This window comes from Anthonomus grandis, chromosome 15 (assembly GCF_022605725.1).
Source record: "Anthonomus grandis grandis chromosome 15, icAntGran1.3, whole genome shotgun sequence".
In the NCBI taxonomy this organism is placed as follows: Eukaryota; Metazoa; Arthropoda; class Insecta; order Coleoptera; family Curculionidae; genus Anthonomus; species Anthonomus grandis.
The window spans coordinates 1,936,889-1,963,200 of NC_065560.1; the positions used below are offsets into that span (position 1 = coordinate 1,936,889).

The window sequence follows — 26,312 nt, forward strand, 5'->3', positions numbered from 1 at the left end:
GTTTGGGGTGGGTGGGGGGACAACGGTTGTTTTAATGAAAAAACAATGTTTCTGTAGAAAATATACAAGGTGTCCCAAAATTAGTGGACGAAACGCGAACCCTGTACTCTTTGGTCAAAAATAACCTCACTTTTTCCTATAAACATATATCGGCACACGCCCCCCAAGGGAGCTACGCCCCTTTTAAAGGGGGCACCTGAAGATGGTTATTTCCACTTATTTTCGAAACGGGTAAATATAAAAATTTTAAATTTTGGTATTCTCCCAATTTTGATATGCTGAATTTAGTTGTCATTTCATTATTTAGTCAGGTGCGTATCATTTAGGGGGTGAGCCTAAAAAAATACCTAAAAAAAATTGTGTGCAAAGTTTTTGTTTTTTTTTTCTTTAAATTTTAAAAATTTGAAGCTTTTTACGCAAAAGAGTACCTTTTGGTCAATAACGCTAGGAATAACCATTTTCGAGAAAAACGCATTTAAAAATAACGCTGCATAGTATTATTAATAACAATTTTTATTAAAACTCAATAGCACGCTTCAAAAGTAAATTGACAAATAAAATTGCAAACAGATAAATATACTAATTTATTTGAGGCAAATGTTCAAACAAGTTTCCGTTTTCCTGAATGCATAACCTGGATCTTTTTTGAATGTTATGGGTCGATCTAAGAATTTCAAATCGGTTTTCTCTTATTTGGCCTGCAGCTGCGAGAATTCGCCTCTGAAGCTCTTCTGGAGTATCAATTTCGGTGGCATAAATAATATTGCACATATTACCACAAAGATAATAATCCAGAGGATTAAGGTCGGGCGATCGTGCAGGCCAGTTTATTGGACCACTTCCATCTGCCTGTAAAATTATTGTCCAGCCATTTTCTCACCTGTCGGCTGTAGTGAGCTGGTGCCCCATCGTGCTGAAAAATCATCTCCAGCCGAGTTTCTATGGGAACATCGTCCAGTAAATCTCTGAGATTGTTTTGAAGAAAATTTAAATAATGACGACCAGTTAACCTGTGTGGCAAAATAATTGGGCCTATCAATTTATCTCCTATCAAACCCGCCCATACGTTAAAGGAAAATCTATGCTGAAAGTTAGTTCGTCGAACTACTCTCGGATTCTCGATACTCCAAAAATGAATATTACGGCTGTTAAAACCCTTATTCCTAGAAAAAGTTGCCTCATCTGACCACAAAATTTTTTGACGAAGATTTGGGTGATTTAAAATCCAATGACAAAAGTCTACTCGAGCTGGAAAATCTTCTTCTTCTAACTCCTGAACCCTTTTATAATGGAAAGGATGGTATCCTAACATCTTAGTCATTCTTCCAATCTGAAATTATTTTTAAATATTTTAAATTGCATAGGAAATAAGCCTAAACCTTAGTAAGCCACTAAACATTCCAGTTAGTCGTCAAAAGGATTTGTTTTGGGGTGTTTGATGTTTGTGATAAGAGTTATCCAAGTAAATAAAGTAAATAATAATAGTAATTAGAGTATTTTGAAATGAATTTAATGCGATCCGACGATAATAATTAATAACAACACTATTTATACCAATCTCAATTTTCAGTTATAAGTACTTTAAATTTAAGTTTTTGGATAACAAATTAGGTACTTAATTATTTATTTATCATATTTAATTTTACTTACATTTGACTTTGGGATATTGCTAATCTCTTCTAAGGTTCTCAATGATATTTGAGGGTTTTCTTCAATTAAATTCAGTACTTCCCCATAACCATCATTTGCAATTGGTCTTCCTTGCCCTCGAGCACGTTCGAAGGATCCATATTCAAGTAAATTTCTATGAATTCTAACAAAAACTTTCCAATGTGGAAGCCTTCTTGCAGGAACCCTCCGCCGATACACTCGTGCAGCGGCATGTGCGTTTCCATTGCAAAACCCATACATAAAATAAATATCTACTTTTTCACGGGTCGAAAAGTCTTCCATAGTTAAAAAGATATTAACAATTTGAATGCAAGATGACAACTAATCAATTACAACAAATGTTAATGTCATTATGCAGTGTGTCAATTTTTTCCAAAGGCTGCTACTAAGTTTTCATAAAAATTGGTAGTGAAAATAATACTATGCAGCGTTATTTTTAAATGCGTTTTTCTCGAAAATGGTAACTCGTAGAGTTATTGACCAAGAGGTACTTTTTTACGTAAAAAAAGTTTCGAAAATAAGTGAAAAAAACTATCTTCAGGTGCCCCCTTTAAAAGGGGCGTGTGCCGATATATGTTTATAGGAAAAAGTGAGGTTATTTTTGACCAAAGAATACAGGGTTCGCGTTTCGTCCACTAATTTTGGGGCACCCTGTAAATGCAATATTTAATTTAATAACACTGTTTATTTAAATCTGATATAATTTTATATAGTGCAAAAACAACGTTATTAGATTAGATAATATGGACGAAAAACAATTATTTTTCAGAAAAATTTCATCAAATTTTTGAGGTGTAGTAATCGAGTAAAACTAGATATATAACTCCCTTGTCAATTTTTTTAAATGCCGAAATTTTCTCCCTTTCGTAAACAGTAATACTGAAAGAGAGTTGAGACTTCAAAATTGAAACACTGATTCTTCTAATAAAATTAATTGAGGTCTGTTTTGTAAATTTTACAAAGAACATGGATAAATCAGTCTTGGAAATTGGAAAAAAAATATTTAAGAAATTGGAGTTTCTAGGAAGAAAATGCCAATATCTCTAAAAAGATAACGGATAAAAGATAGAGATTTTTTTTATCACCTATAATTTTCTTTAGAAGCATTTTTTTCTCGGTCAATTATTGTCTGCAAAAAAACAGTTTTTGATTAATTCTAGCCCCCCACCCACCCCACACAACTTACCAGTAAAAAATTCTTTTCAAAAATCATTGTTTTCCAAAATAATACGCATGAATAAAAGCTGGTTTTATCGTTAATATGTAATCTAATAACGCAGTTTGTTTATTTAAATTTGATATAATTATATATATATCTATATTAATAAATATTTGATACAAAAACAGTGCTATTAGATTGGATACTATGGACGAATAATAGTTTCAAAAGAATTTTTTACTGGGCAAATGTTTGGGGTGGGTGGGGGGTGTAAGGATTGTGTTCATGAAAAACAATATTTCTGCAGAAAATATATATGTAATATTTAATTTATTAACACTGTTTAATTTTAATAATATTTTATGTATAAATACTTTTATGTATAAAGACAGCATTATTAGATTGGATAATATGGACGAAAACAGTGATTTTTCAGAAGAATTTCATGAATTATTTGAGGTGTAGTAAAGTTTAAAAACTAGATAATATGTAAATTTCGTGTAATTTTTTTTTTAAACTTTCTCCCTTTCATAAACAGAATCGTATATATACAGTTGATAAATAAATCAAAACCAAAAATTTTCTAAAAAATCGTTGAAGAAATATATCTAATATAATATATTTAACATTAATAATATATGATCTGTAGCTTATTTAGTATAAAAAAATACATTTATGCTTTTGGTTGGTTGTACATTTATTACGCAATTTTAATATTACCAAATTACCCAATAAAACAAATAACTGAGATATTTGATTACTTTTTGAACTTTTTCAATTAATATTTAAATAGAAATATTTGATTTTATTAAAAAAAAAATTATCCATTGTTTCTGTGCCATTATATAGTAGTAATAAAAAGGCGTAACAAATCCTAATAAATAGCCTCAATAGCATCAATACAATTATTATTAAAAATGAATCGTTTAAGAAATTCACTGGTTCTCTTGCTTGTAATTTTATCAATTAATCAAGCATGTTTTGGATATCGATCCGATTTGGCTGATACACTGAGTAAGTATTTTTAAAATTACAATTTGAGTGAAAACTCCTTAAATTTTTTTTTAGATTGTGAGCAACATCCAAACGAAGAATATTTAAGATGGGGTAACCATTGTGGCGAAGATTGTATTGATCCAAAAAGAGGTGGTATAATATGTTTGCTTCCGTTTGAACATGGCTGTTTTTGTAAACAGGGATATCGTCGTTTCAATGGTCGCTGCATTACATTAGAGGAGTGTTTACGTCATTTTCAATAGATCTGAAAATGTTCGATTATTGTTAAACCAATAAAACAAACTCATTAATACGACTTGATTATATTTTAAAAATATGTATACTAAACGTCATTTAAATAACCATATACTTTAAACCAGACTTCTCGTTTTACGTACGTTCCAGGACATTTTTAAAAGGTGACTTCAATTTAATAAATGCTGATGATTTGTGATAATTATGTTGAATCATGTCTCACTTTTATTTCAGGCTTTTGCACTGCTTGTGTATATTCGAAATCTTATTTCACTTCTTATATCTTCAAGTTATATCTAATTATCAATTGTTTCTGTGCAATTTTACATTTAGTAATAAAAACACATAAAAATCCACTATAAAATTTAATTTTTTTTTTAAACTCTCATAAACAGCCTTGAATTTAATTAAAATGATCAATAATGAAAAGAAAAATGAATCGATTAAGAAGCTCTCCAGTTCTCTTGCTTGTGATCTTGTCAATTAATCAAGCATGTTGTTTTAAAAATGAGCTGGATCTGGAGAAACTCAAGAAGGAACTGAGTCAGTTTTTTGTTAACATAGAATATTGTGGACACCTTAACATTTCTTTAGATTATGATGGAATATAAAAATGACAAATTAACATGTGGTAATGATTGTATGGAGCTTGTACGTACCCGAAAGGACGGAAAATATGTTGTATCTTGAGGTACTCTAAGGCCACGAGGCTCTCAAAAATTAAAAAGTTAAAAAAAGTTTCCAGGGACCAAATTCATATATCTCTGAATTTAAAAGAGTTAGAGACTTCAAAATTGGAGCATAGATTCTTCCAATAAAATCAATGGATACCTGTTTTGTACATTTTTTCCAAGAATGCTAAAAAAATGGATAAATCAGCCTTGGAATTTGAAACAGTTAGAGGCTTTGCGATACGTTTTACTTTCGAGATATAAAACATGTTTTTTTTACGTTTTACTCGAACACCTTAAGGTTATATGAGAAATGTATAGATACAAAAACTGTAGATTTTTTTATCACTTATATATTTCTTAAAAAGCATTTTTTTGATTAATTCTTTCCTTAGCCCCCCACCCACCCCACGCAAGTTACCAGTAAAAAATTCTTTTCAAAAATCATTTTTCAAAATGAAGAAAACCCATGAATGGTTTTATCGGTTATATCTAATCTAATAACACAATTTGTTTATTTAAATATGACATAATTATATATATGTAGATTAATAAATATTTAATACAAAAACAGTGCTATTAGATTGGATATTATGGACGAAAAAGGTGATTTTTCAAAAGAATTTCTTACTGGGGAAATGCTTGGGGTGGGTGGGGGGTGTAAGGGTTGTGTTGATAAAAAACAATGTTTTTGCAGAATATTTGAATCCCTGGAAAATTAAACAAATTTTTAAAAAATATCTGAAAACTTACGTTCAATATCTGAAAGACCTAAAAAAAGAGCTTGAACGCCTGGAATAAAATGAACATTTACTTGAAATTCTTGAAAAGAAAATTATTTTCTGCAAAAAACTTATTTTTTATTAAATCTACCCTTAGCCCCCCACCCACCCTACACAACTTACCAGTAAAAAATTCTTTTCAAAAATCATTGTTTTCCAAAATAATACGCAAGAACACTGTTTTTTTATTTATTTAAATTTAATATAATTAGATATTAATAAATATTTATTATAAAAACAGCAATATTAGATTGGACATTATGGACGAAAAACGGTGATTTTTCAAAAGAATTTGTTACTGGGCAAATGTTTGAGGTGGGTGAGAGGGTGTAAGGGTTTTGTTGATAAAAAACAATGTTTTTGCAGAAAATATATAGTCAATATCTAATTTAATAGCACTGTTTATATTTTTTTTAAATATATATATATTTAACGATATTTAAATAACAATATACTCCAAACTATTAGGGTCGCTTAAAATCTTTATAACCTCACGAGAGATCTGGCGTTTTACGTACAAGAATAACGTTCCAAATTAAAAATGAATAAAAATGGAAAAATCGGACTCTCTTATTAAAAAAACAGGGTTTTCAGGAACCAAATTCTTATATCTCTGAACCTAAGAGACTTAGAGACTTCAAAATTGGAAATTGTTACGTTATGTTTTGTACGTTTTTCCAAGAATGCTTAAAAATGGATAAATCAGCATTGGAAGTTGAAAAAAAAATATTTAAAGAATTTAAGTTTTTAGGAAGAAAACGCCAATATATCTGAACTTAAAACAGTTAGCGATACGTTTTGTTGTCGAGAAATAAAACATGTTTTTTTTTTACATTTTACTCGAAAACCTTTTAAGGTTATGTGAGAAATGTGTAGATACAAAAATTGTAGATTTTTTATCACCTATAATTTTCTTAAAGAGCATTTTTCTTTCAGGCAATTATTTTCTGCAAAAAAAAAACAGTTTTTGATTAATTCTACCCTTAGCCCCCCACCCACCCCACACAACTTACCAGTAAAAAATTCTTTTCAAAAATCATTGTTTTCCAAAATAATACGCATGAATAAAAGCTGGTTTTATCGTTAATATGTAATCTAATAACGCAGTTTGTTTATTTAAATTTGATATAATTATATATATATATCTATATTAATAAATATTTCATACAAAAACAGTGCTATTAGATTGGATACTATGGACGAATAATAGTTTCAAAAGAATTTTTTACTGGGCAAATGTTTGGGGTGGGTGGGGGGTGTAAGGATTGTGTTCATGAAAAACAATATTTCTGCAGAAAATATATATGTAATATTTAATTTATTAACACTGTTTAATTTTAATAATATTTTATGTATAAATACTTAGTATAAAGACAGCGTTATTAGATTGGATAATATGGACGAAAACAGTGATTTTTCAGAAGAATTTCATGAATTATTTGAGGTGTAGTAATCAAGTTTAAAAACTAGATAATATGTAAATTTCGTGTAATTTTTTTTTAAAACTTTCTCCCTTTCATAAACAGAATCGTATATATACAGTTGATAAATAAATCAAAACCAAAAATTTTCTAAAAAATCGTTGAAGAAATATATCTAATATAATATATTTAACATTAATACTATATGATCTGTAGCTTATTTAGTATAAAAAAATACATTTATGCTTTTGGTTGGTTGTACATTTATTACGCAATTTTAATATTACCAAATTACCCAATAAAACAAATAACTGAGATATTTGATTACTTTTTGAACTTTTTCAATTAATATTTAAATAGAAATATTTGATTTTATTAAAAAAAAATTATCCATTGTTTCTGTGCCATTATATAGTAGTAATAAAAAGGCGTAACAAATCCTAATAAATAGCCTCAATAGCATCAATACAATTATTATTAAAAATGAATCGTTTAAGAAATTCACTGGTTCTCTTGCTTGTAATTTTATCAATTAATCAAGCATGTTTTGGATATCGATCCGATTTGGCTGATACACTGAGTAAGTATTTTTAAAATTACAATTTGAGTGAAAACTCCTTAAATTTTTTTTTAGATTGTGAGCAACATCCAAACGAAGAATATTTAAGATGGGGTAACCATTGTGGCGAAGATTGTATTGATCCAAAAAGAGGTGGTATAATATGTTTGGTTCCGTTTCAACATGGCTGTTTTTGTAAACAGGGATATCGTCGTTTCAATGGTCGCTGCATTACATTAGAGGAGTGTTTACGTCATTTTCAATAGATCTGAAAATGTTCGATTATTGTTAAACCAATAAAACAAACTCATTAATACGACTTGTTTATATTTTAAAAATATGTATACTTAACGTCATTTAAATAACAATATACTCTAAACCAAACCTCTCGTTTTACGTATAAGTTCCAGCACATTTTTAAAAGGTGAATTTAATTTAATAAGTGCTGATGATTTGTGATATGTTGAATCATGTCTCAATTTTATTCCAGGCTTCTGTACTTCTTGTGTATATTGGAAATTTTATTCCACTTCTTATATCTTAAAGTCATATCTAATTATCAATTACATTCTAGTTATTCTTGGAGTCATTTTAAATTATTTATGTCAATAAAGTTTTTGATGTTTTAAAAATAAATTATCCGTTGTTTCTGTGCAATTTTACAGTTAGTAATAAAAATCCACTATAAAATTTAATTAAATTTTTTTAAAACCCTCATAAACAGCCTTGAATTTAATTAAAATGATCATTACTGAAAAGAAAAATGAATCGATTAAGAAGCTCTCCAGTTCTCTTGCTTGTGATCTTGTTAATTAATCAAGCATGTTGTTTTAAAAATGAGATGGATCTGGAGAAACTCAAGAAGGAACTGAGTCAGTTTTTTGTTAACATATAATATTGTGGACACCTTAACATTTCTTTAGATTATGATGCAATATAAAAATGACAAATTAACATGTGGTAATGATTGTATGGAGCTTGTACGTACCTGAAAGGACGGAAAATATGTTGTATCTTGAGGTACTCTAAGGCCACGAGGCTCTCAAAAATTAAAAAGTTAAAAAAAGTTTCCAGGGACCAAATTTTTATATCTCTGAATTTAAGAGAGTTAGAGACTTCAAAATTGGAGCATAGATTCTTCCAATAAAATCAATGGATACCTGTTTTGTACATTTTTTCCAAGAATGCTAAAAAAATGGATAAATCAGCCTTGGAATTTGAAACAGTTAGAGGCTTTGCGATACGTTTTACTTTCGAGATATAAAACATGGTTTTTTTACGTTTTACTCGAACACCTTAAGGTGATATGAGAAATGTATAGATACAAAAACTGTAGATTTTTTTATCACTTATATATTTCTTAAAAAGCATTTTTTTGATTAATTCTTTCCTTAGCCCCCCACCCACCCCACGCAACTTACCAGTAAAAAATTCTTTTCAAAAATCATTTTTCAAAATGAAGAAAACCCATGAATGGTTTTATCGGTTATATCTAATCTAATAACACAATTTGTTTATTTAAATATGACATAATTATATATATGTAGATTAATAAATATTTAATACAAAAACAGTGCTATTAGATTGGATATTAGGGACAAAAAACAGTGATTTTTTAAAAGAATTTTTTACTGGAAAAATGTTTGGGGTGGGTGGGGGGTGTAAGGGTTGTGTTGATAAAAAACAATGTTTTTGCAGAATATTTGAATCCCTGGAAAATTAAACAAATTTTTAAAAAATATCTGAAAACTTACGCTCAATATCTGAAAGACCTAAAAAAAGAGCTTGAACGCCTGGAATAAAATGAACATTTACTTGAAATTCTTGAAAAGAAAATTATTTTCTGCAAAAAACTTATTTTTTATTAAATCTACCCTTAGCCCCCCACCCACCCTACACAACTTACCAGTAAAAAATTCTTTTCAAAAATCATTGTTTTCCAAAATAATACGCAAGAATAAAAGCTGGATTCGTTGTTAATATCTAATCTAATATTCTATACTATATCTCTATGTTAATAAATATTTAATACAAAAACAGCGTTATTATATTGTATACTATGGACGAAAAATAGTGATTTTTCACAAGAATTTCCTCCTAGAAAAAACTCCTTAAATTTGTTTTAGGCTGTAAGAAATATGCAAACGAAGAATTTTCAACATGCCGTAGTCACTGTACCGAAGCTTGTGGTGATCCAAAATTAACACGTTTATGTCCGGTTCCCTGTGAGTTTGGCTGTTTTTGTAAACGAGGATATCTTCTTTTAGGTGTTCACTGTATTTCGACAGAGGAGTGTTTAAGTTGGTTTCAATAGATTTGAACTTATTTGATTATTATTAAATCAATAAAAAATAACTCGTTGAACAATAATACAGCTTGTTTCATTAATCCCTAAATATAAATATCTTCAGAAATATTAAAACATGTGTCCGTCATACTTTTGATTCAAATCTAATTTTTTAAGTCAAGAGTTACTAAGACACTTCTTGTGCTATTCCACTTGTTGTATCTTGAGGCACTTCTCGTCATTTCTTATATCCTCCTGGACTAATTGTCAATTTTTTCCAGGCAGTTGAAGTCCCTTTAAATTTATTATAAACTCCTATTCAAGCTGTTTAATATTAACCCAATTTCACCACAAAAAAAACAACAAACTAACAATTGCACTTCTCTTACTAAAGATAACTCCCGCTGGTCACCATGTTCGATCCGAACGTCATCACGACCACCACTCAACAAACCGCTCAGATCCAGTACCAGCAACAACAACCCCAACAACAGCAGCAGCAGCAACAACAAAACGACAAAGACAAAAACAATCAGGAACAAAAGCAGCAGGAATTCACCCCGTTCTGTTACGCGACCAACGTCAACATGATCCAGAAAATCGCGCCTCAAACCCAACATTCCACCGTCAACATGTCCCAGTTGACCGACGACAAGTGCTACATTACACAACCGGCCTTTAGTTACAATTACACCCTGGTAAGTAATGTAAGTACTTTATTAGAGTCGGTATTGGAATGCCTTTTGATTATTGTCGAGTTTTCTTAGGTTAACCAGAATCTACTCACTCAGAACGCCATATCGAACATTACGTTTAAATGTGACGTGTGCGGACTGATGTTCGCCCATCTCAGTTTGCTTAATCACCACAAGAAGGTGCATCACGGACAAACCGATCAGCAACAAGCTCAACAACAGCAAATTACCGTGCAGGTAAGCTAGAAATTTGAACTGACCAGATATAAAGTGTATAAGTAACTTCATGCGTTGACAGCTGATGCCTACGCAAGTTCCACAAGCCCAACAGCCCACTCAAATTCAAATAGTGTCGGCAGATCGGATACGGTTTTCGTGCGAGGAGTGCGGCATGACTTTCGCCACTCAAGGGGAACTGAAGACGCATAAAATACAAAACCATCAACAAGGACAACAACAGGTATAATAGTATAAATGAAGTTGAACTAAAACTGAAATTGAAACTCGAAATTGTTGACGAAATCTTTCAATATTTTGCCATGTAGTTTAATTCTGTGCGAAAAATTGGCTTCACTATAAAGACCTTGGTGTTTGGGTAATTCGATTACTAAATTTTCATGTTTTTTGACATGTTACTTGGAAACTTTTCGAGGCACTTTAATGAAGTTTACATTGAAAAAAATCTATTTTCTGAGGAATAATTTAAGATATGAATCATTTTTATAGGTCTAATACTTTTCGCGTTACATGCAGTTTTGGCCATCAAGACCCAGTGCTCACTGATTTACTGAAAATTCAAGCAATTTTTACAAAATTAAGATCAAACATTAACCAATTTTTATCTTTTTCCTATGATAATAAAAGAAAATTGTTGAGAAATAATTCCATATAAAAAACATTTTTTTAGCTTGAAAATTCAATAATTTACAGCCGTTTTGGTTCAAGTCAAGTTTAATAATTTTTTTTTTCACAAAGAATCAACTTCCATCCTTAATAACTCAAAAACTACTTCAGGCATTTTGATGTGGTTTTTACTTAAAGTTTGAGCAACTCTTAGAGAACATTTTGATATATGAAGAATTCTTGTACCTCAAGTACTTTCTTAGTTAGACTTAGATATATGAAGGATGGACCTGGACAAGCCGAAAATCGGAAATTCAATAACCTAGACTCGCACAAAACTCAACTTCTATCCATGATAATTCAAAAACTATTTGAGATATTTCCGTGAGGTTTTCACTGGAAATTGAGGAAATTTGTGAGGAATATTTCCGTATAAAAATCATATTTTTAAGTAAAAAATCAAATATTCTACAGCTGTTTCAGTGCAGCCAAATTTACCGTAAATCTTTTACACAGAAATGTAACTTCTATCCATGACAACTCAAAAATTATTTGAGGCATTTTCATGAGATTTTCACCAACATTTACAACAGCCCTTAAAGAACATTTTCGTTTATTAAAAATATTTCTAGCTCATGCAGTTTTGTCCATCAAAACCCAGTGCTCACTGATTGAAAGTTTTTGGAATAAATTGAAAAATGTGAATTGGACACAAGGATTACTTGGAAAATTTTCGAGGTACTTTATTAAAGTTTTCACTGAAAGGAACCCCGTTTTCTGAGGAATAATTTAAGAGATGAACCATTTTTATAGGTCTAATACTTTTCGAGTTACATATAGTTTTGTCCATCAAGACCCAGTGCTCACTGATTTCAAGGTTTGAGAATAAATTGAAAAATGCGAATTGGACATTTGTCTACATATTTTCTAAGCGATTTAAGATATTTTTGTTATTTTTTTTTAAGTACTATAAAGGGTATTCGAAATATGAATTCTATGTCAAAAAAGTGATGGTAAGTCAAAAATTTATTAAAAGAGACCCATTTTAGCTTAGGGATCATTTTTTCACTAAATTTTCAAGTTTTTCAAGGATTACTTGGAAATTTTTCGAGGTACTTGATTAAAGTTTTCATTGAAAGGAAACCTCGTTTTCTGAGGAATAATTTAAGATATGAACCATTTTTATAGGTCTAATACTTTTCGAGTTACATGCAGTTTTTTCCATCAAGACCCAGTGCTCACTGATTTCAAGGTTTGAGAATAAATTGAAAAATGCGAATTGGACATATGTCCACATATTATCCAAACCATTTAAGATATTTGTGTAATTCCTTTGCAGTATTATAAAGGGTATTCGAAAGGTGAGTTCTATGTTAAAAAAGTGATGGTAAGTCAAAAATTTGCTAAAAGAGACCCAGTTTGGCTTAGGGATAATTTTTTCACTAAATTTTTAAGGATTACTTGGAAACGTTTTTAGGTACTTTAATGAAGTTGTTACTGAAAGAAAAAGTGTTTTTTGAGGATTAATTTAAGACATTAACCATTTTGGTATGTCCACTATTTTCCGAGTTAGATGCAGTTTTGTCCAACCCAGTACAGATTTAAATTTTTTACATTTTGTTTGGACATTTGTCCACGTAACTTCCAAGTCGTCGAATATAGTTTTGTAATTCCTTCACAGTGGTATAAAGAGTATTCTGTAGATAAATTATATGCCAATGAAGTAATGTTAAGTCGGAAATTTATTAAACTAGAACGATTTTGGTTTAGGGGTAATTTTTTTACTAAAAGATTACATAGAAACTTTTTAAGGTGTTTTAATGAAGTTTATATTGAAAGAAGAAGCATTTTCTGAGGAATAATTTGAGATATGAACCATTTTTCTAGGTCTAATACTTTCTGAATTAGGTACAGTTTTGTTCATCAAGTCCCAATGCTCACTTATTTGAGGTGTTTTTAAAATGAATGCAAATATCTGATTTTTTCATAATATTTTGACATTCTTAAGTCTATAATTCATAATTTTTTCTAATTCCAGTCAATTGAATAATGATTTCTATAGTCCAAGCACTTGTATCTTGAATCATTGTTCAAATAATTAGTTATTATTCTCAGGTCCGTGATTCATGATAAATCTAAGTATTTATTCATAATTTTCGTAAGGCATATGAATATTGATTTCTATAGTCTAGGCAGTTGAATATTGATTCATTATTTAGACATTTCATCATCATTCTTAACCCCATGATCAATTTTCTTTGTTAATAGTTAGTTTGATTGTTTTAGCCAATTTAGTACCCTTGAAAGTCTACTTTCTGCCAATACCCTAAAATCACTCAGCGTATCATCAATATCAATTACATTTCAGCTTTATAGGACTCTACAGTAAATAAAGTAAAACCTCTATAGGAAAAATGATTGTTATTCTTACAGGCACGCCTTTAATAAAAATTTCAATATTTTCATTTTTGCGTCGGTATTTTCGTAATTCCGGTCAGATATGTTGATTCATCATTTTTACAATAATTGAGTATTAACTAAGGAATCAACCGCTCATTGACTGGAGGTTTTTTGCAATACATATTCACATAAACATATTCACATAACTACCTTTTAAAATATTTTTGTAATTTTTGCACAGTATTATAAGGGGTACTCTATAGATGAGTTCTAGGTCAACAAAATGATAATGAGTCAAAATTTTATTAAACTAGAACCATTTTGGTTATTGTATAATTTTTTTACTAATTTTTTTAAGATTACTTGGAAACTTTTTGAGGTACTTTAATGAAGCAATTTGAGGTATGAACCATTCGGTCAGGTCTAATACTTTGTAAGTTAAGTACAGTTTTGTTCATCAAGTCCCAGTGCTCACCAATTTAAGGTTTTTGAAATATTTGAATTATTCATTATATTTCGACATTTGTCCACATAACTTTTAAGATATACGTCAGACCATTTAAGATACTTTAGTAATTCTTTCAAATTATTATAAAGAATGCTCTGTAGATTGATTCTGTGTCAAAAAAGTGAGGTTAAGTAAAAAGTTTAATAAACCAGTAATATTTTGGTTCCGGATATTTTTTAAAGTAAATTTTTTATTTCTTTAAGAATTACTTGGAATTATTAGTACTCCCATGCAGTTGAAATCATGTTAAATACCTTCCAGGGAGTTTTTCACGTCCTGTAAGTTGCACGGGTAGTTTTTGGGGTTTATGTAGATAAATTAACGTTAATACCTTCTCTTAATACAGAGTTTTTTCCAAGTTTGTATCATCCAGGTAAAAAGTGGCCTCTACTGTCTGGAAGAATCGTTTTTTCTTTCCAGAATTTTCAAAACCACTTGGACTATCTTGAATAACAATGCATAATCAGTTTACGTAATTATTTATTATTTCCAGGCAAGTAAACTCATAATAAATAATTTCCAGGGAATTTTTTGTGTCCCGAGAGTACGAAGGGTAATTTTTGGGGTTTATGTAGAGAAATTAACGTTAATATCTTCCCTTTATACAGATTTGTTACCCAGTTATCTCGTCCAGGCAGTTGAGGTACGATACTATCTATTTCAAAAAATTTGAACAGTGACCTCTATTGTTTGGAAAAATAGTTCATAGTCAGTTTACGTAATTATTTATTACTTCCAGGCAGTTGAAATATGTTAAATACGTTCCAGAGAATTTTTTGTGACCTGTAAATTGGAAGGTACTTTATTGAAGTTTTTACTGAAAGAAAATGCGTTTTTTGTGGAATAATTTAAGGTATGAACCGTTTTTGTGGGTTTAATACTTTCCGAGTTAGAGGCAGTTTTGTCCAGCAAGACTCCATGAATAAATTGAAATATTTGAATTTTTCATTAAATTTGGACATTTGTTCACGTAACTTCCAAACCTTTTAAAATATTTTTGCAATTCTTTCGCAGTGTTATAAAGTGTTCTCTATAGATGAATTATATGTCAAAAAAGCGATATTTAGTCAAAAATTTGTTAAACTAGAAGCATTTTGGATTTCAGATCATCTTCTTCACTAAATTTTCAAGTTTTTTAAGGATTACTTGGTAACTTTTTGAGACACTTTAATAAAGATTTTACTAAAAGAAAATGCATTTTTTGTGGAATAATTTAAGGTATGAACCGTTTTTGTGGGTTTAATACTTTCCGAGTTAGAGGCAGTTTTGCCCAGCAAGCATCCATGAATAAATTGAAATATTTGAATTTTGCATTAAATTTGGACATTTGTTCACGTAACTTCCAAACCTTTTAAAATATTTTTGCAATTCTTTTGCAGTATTATAGAGTGTTCTCTATAGATGAATTATATGCCAAAAAAGCGACGTTAAGTCGAAAATTTGTTAAACTAGAAGCATTTTGGATTTCAGATCATTTTCTTCACTAAATTTTCAAGTTTTTTAAGGATTACTTGGTAACTTTTTAAGACACTTTAATAAAGAATTTACTAAAAGAAAACGCATTTTTTGAGGAATAATTTAAGGTATGAACCATTTTTGTGGGTCTAATACTTTCCGAGTTAGAGGCAGTTTTGCCCAGCAAGACTCCATGAATATATTGAAATATTTGAATTTTTCATTAAATTTGGACATTTGTTCACGTAACTTCCAAACCTTTTAAAATATTTTCGCAATTCTTTCGCAGTATTATAAAGTGTTCTCTATAGATGAATTATATGTCAAAAAAGCGATATTTAGTCAAAAATTTGTTAAACTAGAAGCATTTTGGATTTCAGATCATTTTCTTCACTAAATTTTCAAGTTTTTTAAGGATTACTTGGTAACTTTTTGAGACACTTTAATAAAGATTTTACTAAAAGAAAACGCATTTTTTGAGGAATAATTTAAGGTATGAACCATTTTTGTGGGTTTAATACTTTCCGAGTTAGAGGCAGTTTTGCCCAGCAAGACTCCATGAATAAATTGAAATATTTGAATTTTTCATTAAATTTGGACATTTGTTCACGTAACTTCCAAACCTTTTAAAATATTTTTGCAATTCTTTCGCAGTATTATAAAGTGTTCTCTATAGATGAATTATATGTCAAAAAAGCGATATTTAGTCAAAAATTTGTTAAACTAGAAGCATTTTGGATTTCAGATCATTTTCTTCACTAAATTTTCGAGTTTTTTAAGGATTACTTGGTAACTTTTTGAGACACTTTAATAAAGATTTTACTAAAAGAAAATGCATTTTTTGTGGAATAATTTAAGGTATGAACCATTTTTGTGGGTATAATACTTTCCGAGTTAGAGGCAGTTTTGCCCAGCAAGACTCCATGAATAAATTGAAATATTTGAATTTTGCATTAAATTTGGACATTTGTTCCTGTAACTTCCAAACCTTTTAAAATATTTTCGCAATTCTTTCGCAGTATTATAAAGTGTTCTCTATAGATGAATTATATGTAAAAAATGCGATATTTAGTCAAAAATTTGTTAAACTAGAAGCATTTTGGATTTCAGATCATTTTCTTCACTAAATTTTCAAGTTTTTTAAGGATTACTTGGTAACTTTTTGAGACACTTTAATAAAGATTTTACTAAAAGAAAATGCATTTTTTGTGGAATAATTAAGGGTATGAACTGTTTTTGTGGGTTTAATACTTTCCGAGTTAGAGGCAGTTTTGCCCAGCAAGACTCCATGAATAAATTGAAATATTTATTTGAATTTTGCATTAAATTTGGACATTTGTTCCTGTAACTTCCAAACCTTTTAAAATATTTTTGCAATTCTTTCGCAGTATTATAAAGTGTTCTCTATAGATGAATTATATGTCAAAAAAGCGATATTTAGTCAAAAATTTGTTAAACTAGAAGCATTTTGGATTTCAGATCATTTTCTTCACTAAATTTTCAAGTTTTTTAAGGATTACTTGGTAACTTTTTGAGACACTTTAATAAAGATTTTACTAAAAGAAAATGCATTTTTTGTGGAATAATTAAGGGTATGAACTGTTTTTGTGGGTTTAATACTTTCCGAGTTAGAGGCAGTTTTGCCCAGCAAGACTCCATGAATAAATTGAAATATTTATTTGAATTTTGCATTAAATTTGGACATTTGTTCCTGTAACTTCCAAACCTTTTAAAATATTTTTGCAATTCTTTCGCAGTATTATAAAGTGTTCTCTATAGATGAATTATATGTCAAAAAAGCGATATTTAGTCAAAAATTTGTTAAACTAGAAGCATTTTGGATTTCAGATCATTTTCTTCACTAAATTTTCAAGTTTTTTAAGGATTACTTGGTAACTTTTTGAGACACTTTAATAAAGATTTTACTAAAAGAAAATGCATTTTTTGTGGAATAATTTAAGGTATGAACCGTTTTTGTGGGTTTAATACTTTCCGAGTTAGAGGCAGTTTTGCCCAGCAAGACTCCATGAATAAATTGAAATATTTATTTGAATTTTTCATTAAATTTGGACATTTGTTCACGTAATTTCCAAACCTTTTAAAATATTTTCGCAATTCTTTCGCAGTATTATAAAGTGTTCTCTATAGATGAATTATATGTCAAAAAAGCGATGTTTAGTCAAAAATTTGTTAAACTAGAAGCATTTTCGATTTCAGATCATTTTATTCACTAAATTTTCAAGTTTTTTAACGATTACTTGGTAACTTTTTGAGACACTTTAATAAAGATTTTACTAAAAGAAAATGCATTTTTTGTGGAATAATTTAAGGTATGAACCATTTTTGTGGGTATAATACTTTCCGAGTTAGAGGCAGTTTTGCCCAGCAAGACTCCATGAATAAATTGAAATATTTGAATTTTTCATTAAATTTGGACATTTGTTCACGTAACTTCCAAACCTTTTAAAATATTTTCGCAATTCTTTCGCAGTATTATAAAGTGTTCTCTATAGATGAATTATATGTCAAAAAAGCGATATTTAGTCAAAAATTTGTTAAACTAGAAGCATTTTGGATTTCAGATCATTTTCTTCACTAAATTTTCAAGTTTTTTAAGGATTACTTGGTAACTTTTTGAGACACTTTAATAAAGATTTTACTAAAAGAAAACGCATTTTTTGAGGAATAATTTAAGGTATGAACCTTTTTTGTGGGTATAATACTTTCCGAGTTAGAGGCAGTTTTGCCCAGCAAGACTCCATGAATAAATTGAAATATTTGAATTTTGCATTAAATTTGGACATTTGTTCCTGTAACTTCTAAACCTTTTAAAATATTTTTGCAATTCTTTCGCAGTATTATAAAGTGTTCTCTATAGATGAATTATATGTCAAAAAAGCGATATTTAGTCAAAAATTTGTTAAACTAGAAGCATTTTGGATTTCAGATCATTTTCTTCACTAAATTTTCAAGTTTTTTAAGGATTACTTGGTAACTTTTTGAGACAGTTTAATAAAGATTTTACTAAAAGAAAATGCATTTTTTGAGGAATAATTTAAGGTATGAACCATTTTTGTGGGTATAATACTTTCCGAGTTAGAGGCAGTTTTGCCCAGCAAGACTCCATGACTAAATTGAAATATTTGAATTTTGCCTTAAATTTGGACATTTGTTCCTGTAACTTCTAAACCTTTTAAAATATTTTTGCAATTCTTTCGCAGTATTATAAAGTGTTCTCTATAGATGAATTATATGTCAAAAAAGCGATGTTTAGTCAAAAATTTGTTAAACTAGAAGCATTTTGGATTTCAGATCATTTTCTTCACTAAATTTTCAAGTTTTTTAAGGATTACTTGGTAACTTTTTGAGACACTTTAATAAAGAATTTACTAAAAGAAAACGCATTTTTTGAGGAATAATTTAAGGTATGAACCATTTTTGTGGGTCTAATACTTTCCGAGTTAGAGGCAGTTTTGCCCAGCAAGACTCCATGAATAAATTAAAATATTTGAATTTTTCATTAAATTTGGACATTTGTTCCTGTAACTTCTAAACCTTTTAAAATATTTTTGCAATTCTTTCGCAGTATTATAAAGTGTTCTCTATAGATGAATTATATGTCAAAAAAGCGATGTTTAGTCAAAAATTTGTTAAACTAGAAGCATTTTGGATTTCAGATCATTTTCTTCACTAAATTTTCAAGTTTTTTAAGGATTACTTGGTAACTTTTTGAGACACTTTAATAAAGAATTTACTAAAAGAAAACGCATTTTTTGAGGAATAATTTAAGGTATGAACCATTTTTGTGGGTCTAATACTTTCCGAGTTAGAGGCAGTTTTGCCCAGCAAGACTCCATGAATAAATTAAAATATTTGAATTTTTCATTAAATTTGGACATTTGTTCACGTAACTTCTAAACCTTTTAAAATATTTTTGCAATTCTTTCGCAGTATTATAAAGTGTTCTCTATAGATGAATTATATGTCAAAAAAGCGATATTTAGTCAAAAATTTGTTAAACTAGAAGCATTTTGGATTTCAGATCATTTTCTTCACTACATTTTCAAGTTTTTTAAGGATTACTTGGTAACTTTTTGAGACACTTTAATAAAGATTTTACTAAAAGAAAATGCATTTTTTGTGGAATAATTTAAGGTATGAACCATTTTTGTGGGTCTAATACTTTCCGAGTTAGAGGCAGTTTTGCCCAGCAAGACTCCATGAATAAATTGAAATATTTGAATTTTGCATTAAATTTGAACATTTGTTCCTGTAACTTCTAAACCTTTTAAAATATTTTTGCAATTCTTTCGCAGTATTATAAAGTGTTCTCTATAGATGAATTATATGTCAAAAAAGCGATGTTTAGTCAAAAATTTGTTAAACTAGAAGCATTTTGGATTTCAGATCATTTTCTTCACTAAATTTTCAAGTTTTTTAAGGATTACTTGGTAACTTTTTGAGACACTTTAATAAAGAATTTACTAAAAGAAAACGCATTTTTGAGGAATAATTTAAGGTATGAACCATTTTTGTGGGTCTAATACTTTCCGAGTTAGAGGCAGTTTTGCCCAGCAAGACTCCATGAATAAATTGAAATATTTGAATTTTGCATTAAATTTGAACATTTGTTCCTGTAACTTCTAAACCTTTTAAAATATTTTTGCAATTCTTTCGCAGTATTATAAAGTGTTCTCTATAGATGAATTATATGTCAAAAAAGCGATATTTAGTCAAAAATTTGTTAAACTAGAAGCATTTTGGATTTCAGATCATTTTCTTCACTAAATTTTCGAGTTTTTTAAGGATTACTTGGTAACTTTTTGAGACACTTTAATAAAGATTTTACTAAAAGAAAATGCATTTTTTGTGGAATAATTTAAGGTATGAAACATTTTTGTGGGTATAATACTTTCCGAGTTAGAGGCAGTTTTGCCCAGCAAGACTCCATGAATAAATTGAAATATTTGAATTTTTCATTAAATTTGGACATTTGTTCACGTAACTTCCAAACCTTTTAAAATATTTTTGCAATTCTTTCGCAGTATTATAAAGTGTTCTCTATAGATGAATTATATGTCAAAAAAGCGATATTTAGTCAAAAATTTGTTAAACTAGAAGCATTTTGGATTTCAGATCATTTTCTTCACTAAATTTTCAAGTTTTTTAAGGATTACTTGGTAACTTTTTGAGACACTTTAATAAAGATTTTACTAAAAGAAAATGCATTTTTTGTGGAATAATTTAAGGTATGAACCATTTTTGTGGGTATAATACTTTCCGAGTTAGAGGCAGTTTTGCCCAGCAAGATTCCATGAATAAATTGAAATATTTGAATTTTGCATTAAATTTGGACATTTGTTCCTGTAACTTCTAAACCTTTTAAAATATTTTTGCAATTCTTTCGCAGTATTATAAAGTGTTCTCTATAGATGAATTATATGTCAAAAAAGCGATATTTAAAGTGTTCTCTATAGATGAATTATATGTCAAAAAAGCGATGTTTAGTCAAAAATTTGTTAAACTAGAAGCATTTTCGATTTCAGATCATTTTCTTCACTAAATTTTCAAGTTTTTTAAGGATTACTTGGTAACTTTTTGAGACACTTTAATAAAGATTTTACTAAAAGAAAATGCATTTTTTGTGGAATAATTTAAGGTATGAACCGTTTTTGTGGGTTTAATACTTTCCGAGTTAGAGGCAGTTTTGCCCAGCAAGACTCCATGAATAAATTGAAATATTTGAATTTTGCATTAAATTTGGACATTTGTTCCTGTAACTTCCAAACCTTTTAAAATATTTTTGCAATTCTTTCGCAGTATTATAAAGTGTTCTCTATAGATGAATTATATGTCAAAAAAGCGATATTTAGTCAAAAATTTGTTAAACTAGAAGCATTTTGGATTTCAGATCATTTTCTTCACTAAATTTTCAAGTTTTTTAAGGATTACTTGGTAACTTTTTGAGACACTTTAATAAAGATTTTACTAAAAGAAAATGCATTTTTTGTGGAATAATTTAAGGTATGAACCGTTTTTGTGGGTTTAATACTTTCCGAGTTAGAGGCAGTTTTGCCCAGCAAGACTCCATGAATAAATTGAAATATTTGAATTTTGCATTAAATTTGAACATTTGTTCCTGTAACTTCTAAACCTTTTAAAATATTTTTGCAATTCTTTCGCAGTATTATAAAGTGTTCTCTATAGATGAATTATATGTCAAAAAAGCGATATTTAGTCAAAAATTTGTTAAACTAGAAGCATTTTGGATTTCAGATCATTTTCTTCACTAAATTTTCAAGTTTTTTAAGGATTACTTGGTAACTTTTTGAGACACTTTAATAAAGATTTTACTAAAAGAAAATGCATTTTTTGTGGAATAATTTAAGGTATGAACCGTTTTTGTGGGTTTAATACTTTCCGAGTTAGAGGCAGTTTTGCCCAGCAAGACTCCATGAATAAATTGAAATATTTGAATTTTGCATTAAATTTGGACATTTGTTCCTGTAACTTCCAAACCTTTTAAAATATTTTTGCAATTCTTTCGCAGTACTATAAAGTGTTCTTTATAGATGAATTATATGTCAAAAAAGCGATGTTTAGTCAAAAATTTGTTAAACTAGAAGCATTTTGGATTTCAGATCATTTTCTTCACTAAATTTTCAAGTTTTTTAAGGATTACTTGGTAACTTTTTGAGACACTTTAATAAAGATTTTACTAAAAGAAAATGCATTTTTTGTGGAATAATTTAAGGTATGAACCATTTTTGTGGGTATAATACTTTCCGAGTTAGAGGCAGTTTTGCCCAGCAAGACTCCATGAATAAATTGAGATATTTGAATTTTTCATTAAATTTGGACATTTGTTCACGTAACTTCCAAACCTTTTAAAATATTTTCGCAATTCTTTCGCAGTATTATAAAGTGTTCTTTATAGATGAATTATATGTCAAAAAAGCGATGTTTAGTCAAAAATTTGATAAACTAGAACCATGTTGGTTTAGGGGTAATTTTTTCACTAAATTTCTTTTTTTTTAAGGATTCATCGAAAAAAGCATTTAAATAAAGTTTAAAGAAGCATTCTCTGAAAACCAATTCTACATACGTTTCAAATTATATTCAATTAATCTTCAGGACTCTTGGAACAGAGAAAGGAACATTTAATTAACGTTTGTTTATCTTAAACAGGTCCAAGCTCAATCCCAACAAACGACGCAACAAGTGACGGTCAACACGTTGAAGATTAAAAATTGTGAGACGTGCGGGGCACCTTTGCCGCAAGACACCAACAAAAAAAGGGCCGTCATGAAGGTGAGAAAGTTTTAATGACTTGACCATCTTTGTTCTACAGATGCGTAAATCGTTTAAAGGTAAAATGCGAGACTTGCCTCAGTGCCGAGGCGATACAACCGCAGATTTTCGTTGTGGCAGCTGCACCGGAACCGCAGATCAAGTTCGAGGAAAGTACCGGCACCCAAACGCAAAATCCCAACGCCACTTTAGGTCAGTACCATACAAACCATAGTCACAATGATTATTTGGTACGTTTTGCAAGTTTATCATCTAAGACGGTATGATTGACTTTATCAAATGCCTTACTGAAGTCTAAGTGTAATTGGCATGAGCTTTACATCTTTTTCCAAAGGATTTAAAATATAGTTGTTAAAGAAAAAAAGATTTGTTTCGACTGAACGTCCCTTAATAAAGCCATGCTGCTGATCAACAAGTATGTATCTCCTGAAAAGTTTAGGGATAGATGATACGATGCTAATGGGGCTTAGTAACTCGTCATTCCTACCAGATTTAAGTCATTGTTACCAGATTTAAGGATTGACCGAACATTTAATAATTTAGAATTATTGGGAAACTCGCCAAGTCAGAAAGATTGATTAAAAATATAATAAAGAGGTAGATAGAGTAAACGGCAACGTTCTTTTAGCACTCTATTGGGTATAAGATCAGGTCCAGCTCTTTTGTTGATGTCTAGTGTAGAAAGAGAACATTCAGCATCACTAAGGCTTACTCACATCACAGTCATGATTATTGGACATTTGTCCACATATTTTCCAAACAATTTGTGCAATTCCTTTGCAGTATTAGAAAGGGTGTTCAGTAAATTAAATCTATGTCAAAAAAGTAAAAAATTTATTAAAAGAGATCCATTTTAGCTTAGGGACAATTTTTTCACTAAATTTTCAAGGATTACTTGGAAACTTTCTAAGACATCTTCAATGCAGCTTTTAGCGAAAAAAATGCGTTTTCTATGGAATAATTTGAGATATGAACCATTTTTGTAGGTCTAATACTTTCTGAGTTAGGGTACAGTTTTGTTGACCAAGTCCCAATGTTCACTGATTTGAGGTTTGTGAAATATCTTAATTTTTCATAATATTTGGACATTCTCAGGTCCGTAATTTATTTTATTTTTTATTCCAGTCAGTTGAATATTGAATAATAATTTTTATAGTCCAGGCAGTTGGATTTTGATTCATTTATCAAAAAATTAGGTCTATGATCCATTTTCTTAAATTCTGCTACAGGCAGTTGAGTCTTCAAACGCTTAAGTTTTTTTTTAGGGATTACTTGTAAACTTTTTAAGGTAGTTGCTTCTATGTTAAAGAAGTGTTTATAAGTCAAACATTTGTTAAACTGGAATCATTTTCTTTTAGAACGTGAGATTATTTAAAACATTTCCAGTTCCCACTGCCGTGTTTAACATACTAGTGTTGTAAACAGGTGAGAAGTGTGAAGCGAACAGTTCAGTAATAAAAAGGGCAGAGCCAGCTTTAGAATTACCAAAAAACATTTCACTTGGAAGATTGGTATTACCATTATTAGACTGAGAATTAACAAGCTTCTCTGATAATAGGATTTTCTACTCTTGTAAGATAGCAATTGTAACATTCCTTGGTCAGATTCCTATAGCTTTCAGCGTCAAGGTACTAAAGTTTACATAAGCAGGAGAACCACTGGGGATAATGTTTAGAAGGAAAAATGCAATGATAAAGCACCTAAGAAAAGTTAAGCAACAGTATAAGCAAAATATACTGATGTACATACTTCACATTTAGGTACGCAAAACTCGATCCCGATCGGTCAAGTGAAAACCATTCATCAAACGACCAACAATCATCCGGTAAAGAAACGTGGTGTGGCGAGCGTCACTAAATGCACCAAATGTAACGGCAGCGGGATCATTTTCATCGGCGGTACCAAGAATCCGCAGACCAACGTGGACAAACCTTTCCATTGTAATATTTGCAACGGTACATCATCTCCAGTCTGTTTAATTCAATCATTAATTTTAAGCGGTCTCTTTCTATAGGATCTTTTAGCAGATACTCCTCCCTGTGGTCCCACAAAAGGCTACACTCGGGCGAAAAGAACTTCAAGTGCAACATTTGCGGTTTGGCGTTCGCCAAGGCCGCTTATTTGAAAAACCACTCTAGGATACACACTGGGGAAAAACCTTATCGGTACGACTTGTGTACAATTTTATACCGAATAATCAGGTTTTACGGTAATTTAGGTGTAACGTGTGCGGCATGCAGTTCTCCCAATCGCCCCATCTGAAGAACCACGAACGGATACACTCGGGAGAGCGGCCGTACGTCTGCGAAGTTTGTGATAAGTCGTTTGCGAGACATTCGACGTTATGGAACCACAGGAGGATTCATACGGGAGAAAAACCATACAGGCTAGTACTTTATAACCCAATTTATTATTATTTACTTATTCTATTGGGTACTTCGATTTAGTACGGTTAAGTCAATTTACAAATTACTCTCATACGCCCAATTATTGAACAGAAGAGAAAAATAGAGTTATTAAATTCAATCTTTAACGACACTTTTCATTAAAAACAGTAATTTACTTGATTTTTTTATATATTCTGGAGCTGAGGTTTTATCTATCGACCTCTGAGCTCGTTTCTCCTTTTCAATATCCTACGTAACTTTATTATTCCTTTTATTGAATAAAAACCTAATTTTAACCAAACGTTTTTGTAATTAAATTTACTACCAATATCAAGGTAAATAAACTAAAATGAAAATACTGTATTGGTCTTCTCTACTGCTTTTTATCGTAATTTGTTTTTGCAATTGTTTTACTTTTTTAAAATCAACTAAAACAAGACGTATCTTATGCAGTTTCACTTTAATTTGCGTAATTTTGAAACTGGTTCCTTTGCTAAAATTGAGGAAACCGTTATTGTCGAATACGTGTTTCTTCTTGGTAATGGTCTAGAGGTTGTATGTAAAATTTACCACAAGCACAAGGAATTTTATATATTACATTTTTATTTAATTCATTTGTAGTTTTTGTGATTTAAAAAGTTATTATACAATTAATGTTTGCATGATCGCATAAACTTTTTACCACTCCTTTCTTTAGCATTATCAGATTATTAGAATAATAGGATAATTGAAATTACGATATCTATGAGTTGGTTTACGATAAATTCTGGTTTCAATATTGTTTAAATTTTTTGACATTAAATTAACAAGAAATGTACGTTGACCATCAACCTCCTTTATGTTATGGTGATATATTGAAAAGATACCATCAATATAAAGCTACCATTTTAAAGATTTTTTATAATATTTATT

At 29.7% G+C, this 26,312-nt stretch overlaps 1 protein-coding gene and 1 long non-coding RNA gene across 5 annotated transcripts in view; one reads left to right on the forward strand and one right to left on the reverse strand.

Moving 5' to 3' along the window:
* The window catches only part of LOC126745338 (zinc finger protein 678-like), a 48,562-nt gene that overhangs the window by 16,740 nt on the left and 5,510 nt on the right, over window positions 1–26,312 (forward strand). For 3 of the 4 annotated variants that reach the window (XM_050453125.1, XM_050453124.1, XM_050453126.1), the window contains exons 2-9: window positions 10,196–10,508; window positions 10,569–10,733; window positions 10,795–10,956; window positions 22,891–23,013; window positions 23,073–23,205; window positions 24,774–24,968; window positions 25,028–25,178; window positions 25,232–25,399. In XM_050453125.1, coding sequence (XP_050309082.1) covers window positions 10,215–10,508; window positions 10,569–10,733; window positions 10,795–10,956; window positions 22,891–23,013; window positions 23,073–23,205; window positions 24,774–24,968; window positions 25,028–25,178; window positions 25,232–25,399 — 1,391 coding nt within the window. In that variant the 5' untranslated portion in view covers window positions 10,196–10,214. The remainder of the gene's footprint in view (window positions 1–10,195; window positions 10,509–10,568; window positions 10,734–10,794; window positions 10,957–22,890; window positions 23,014–23,072; window positions 23,206–24,773; window positions 24,969–25,027; window positions 25,179–25,231; window positions 25,400–26,312) is intronic. The other variant, XM_050453127.1, reaches the window with a different exon arrangement.
* Window positions 570–2,048, reverse strand: LOC126745343 (uncharacterized). Its single transcript, XR_007663516.1, has 2 exons — window positions 1,651–2,048; window positions 570–1,330 (listed from the first exon to the last, which is right to left on the reverse strand). It is a non-coding gene; the product is annotated as an uncharacterized LOC126745343 (long non-coding RNA).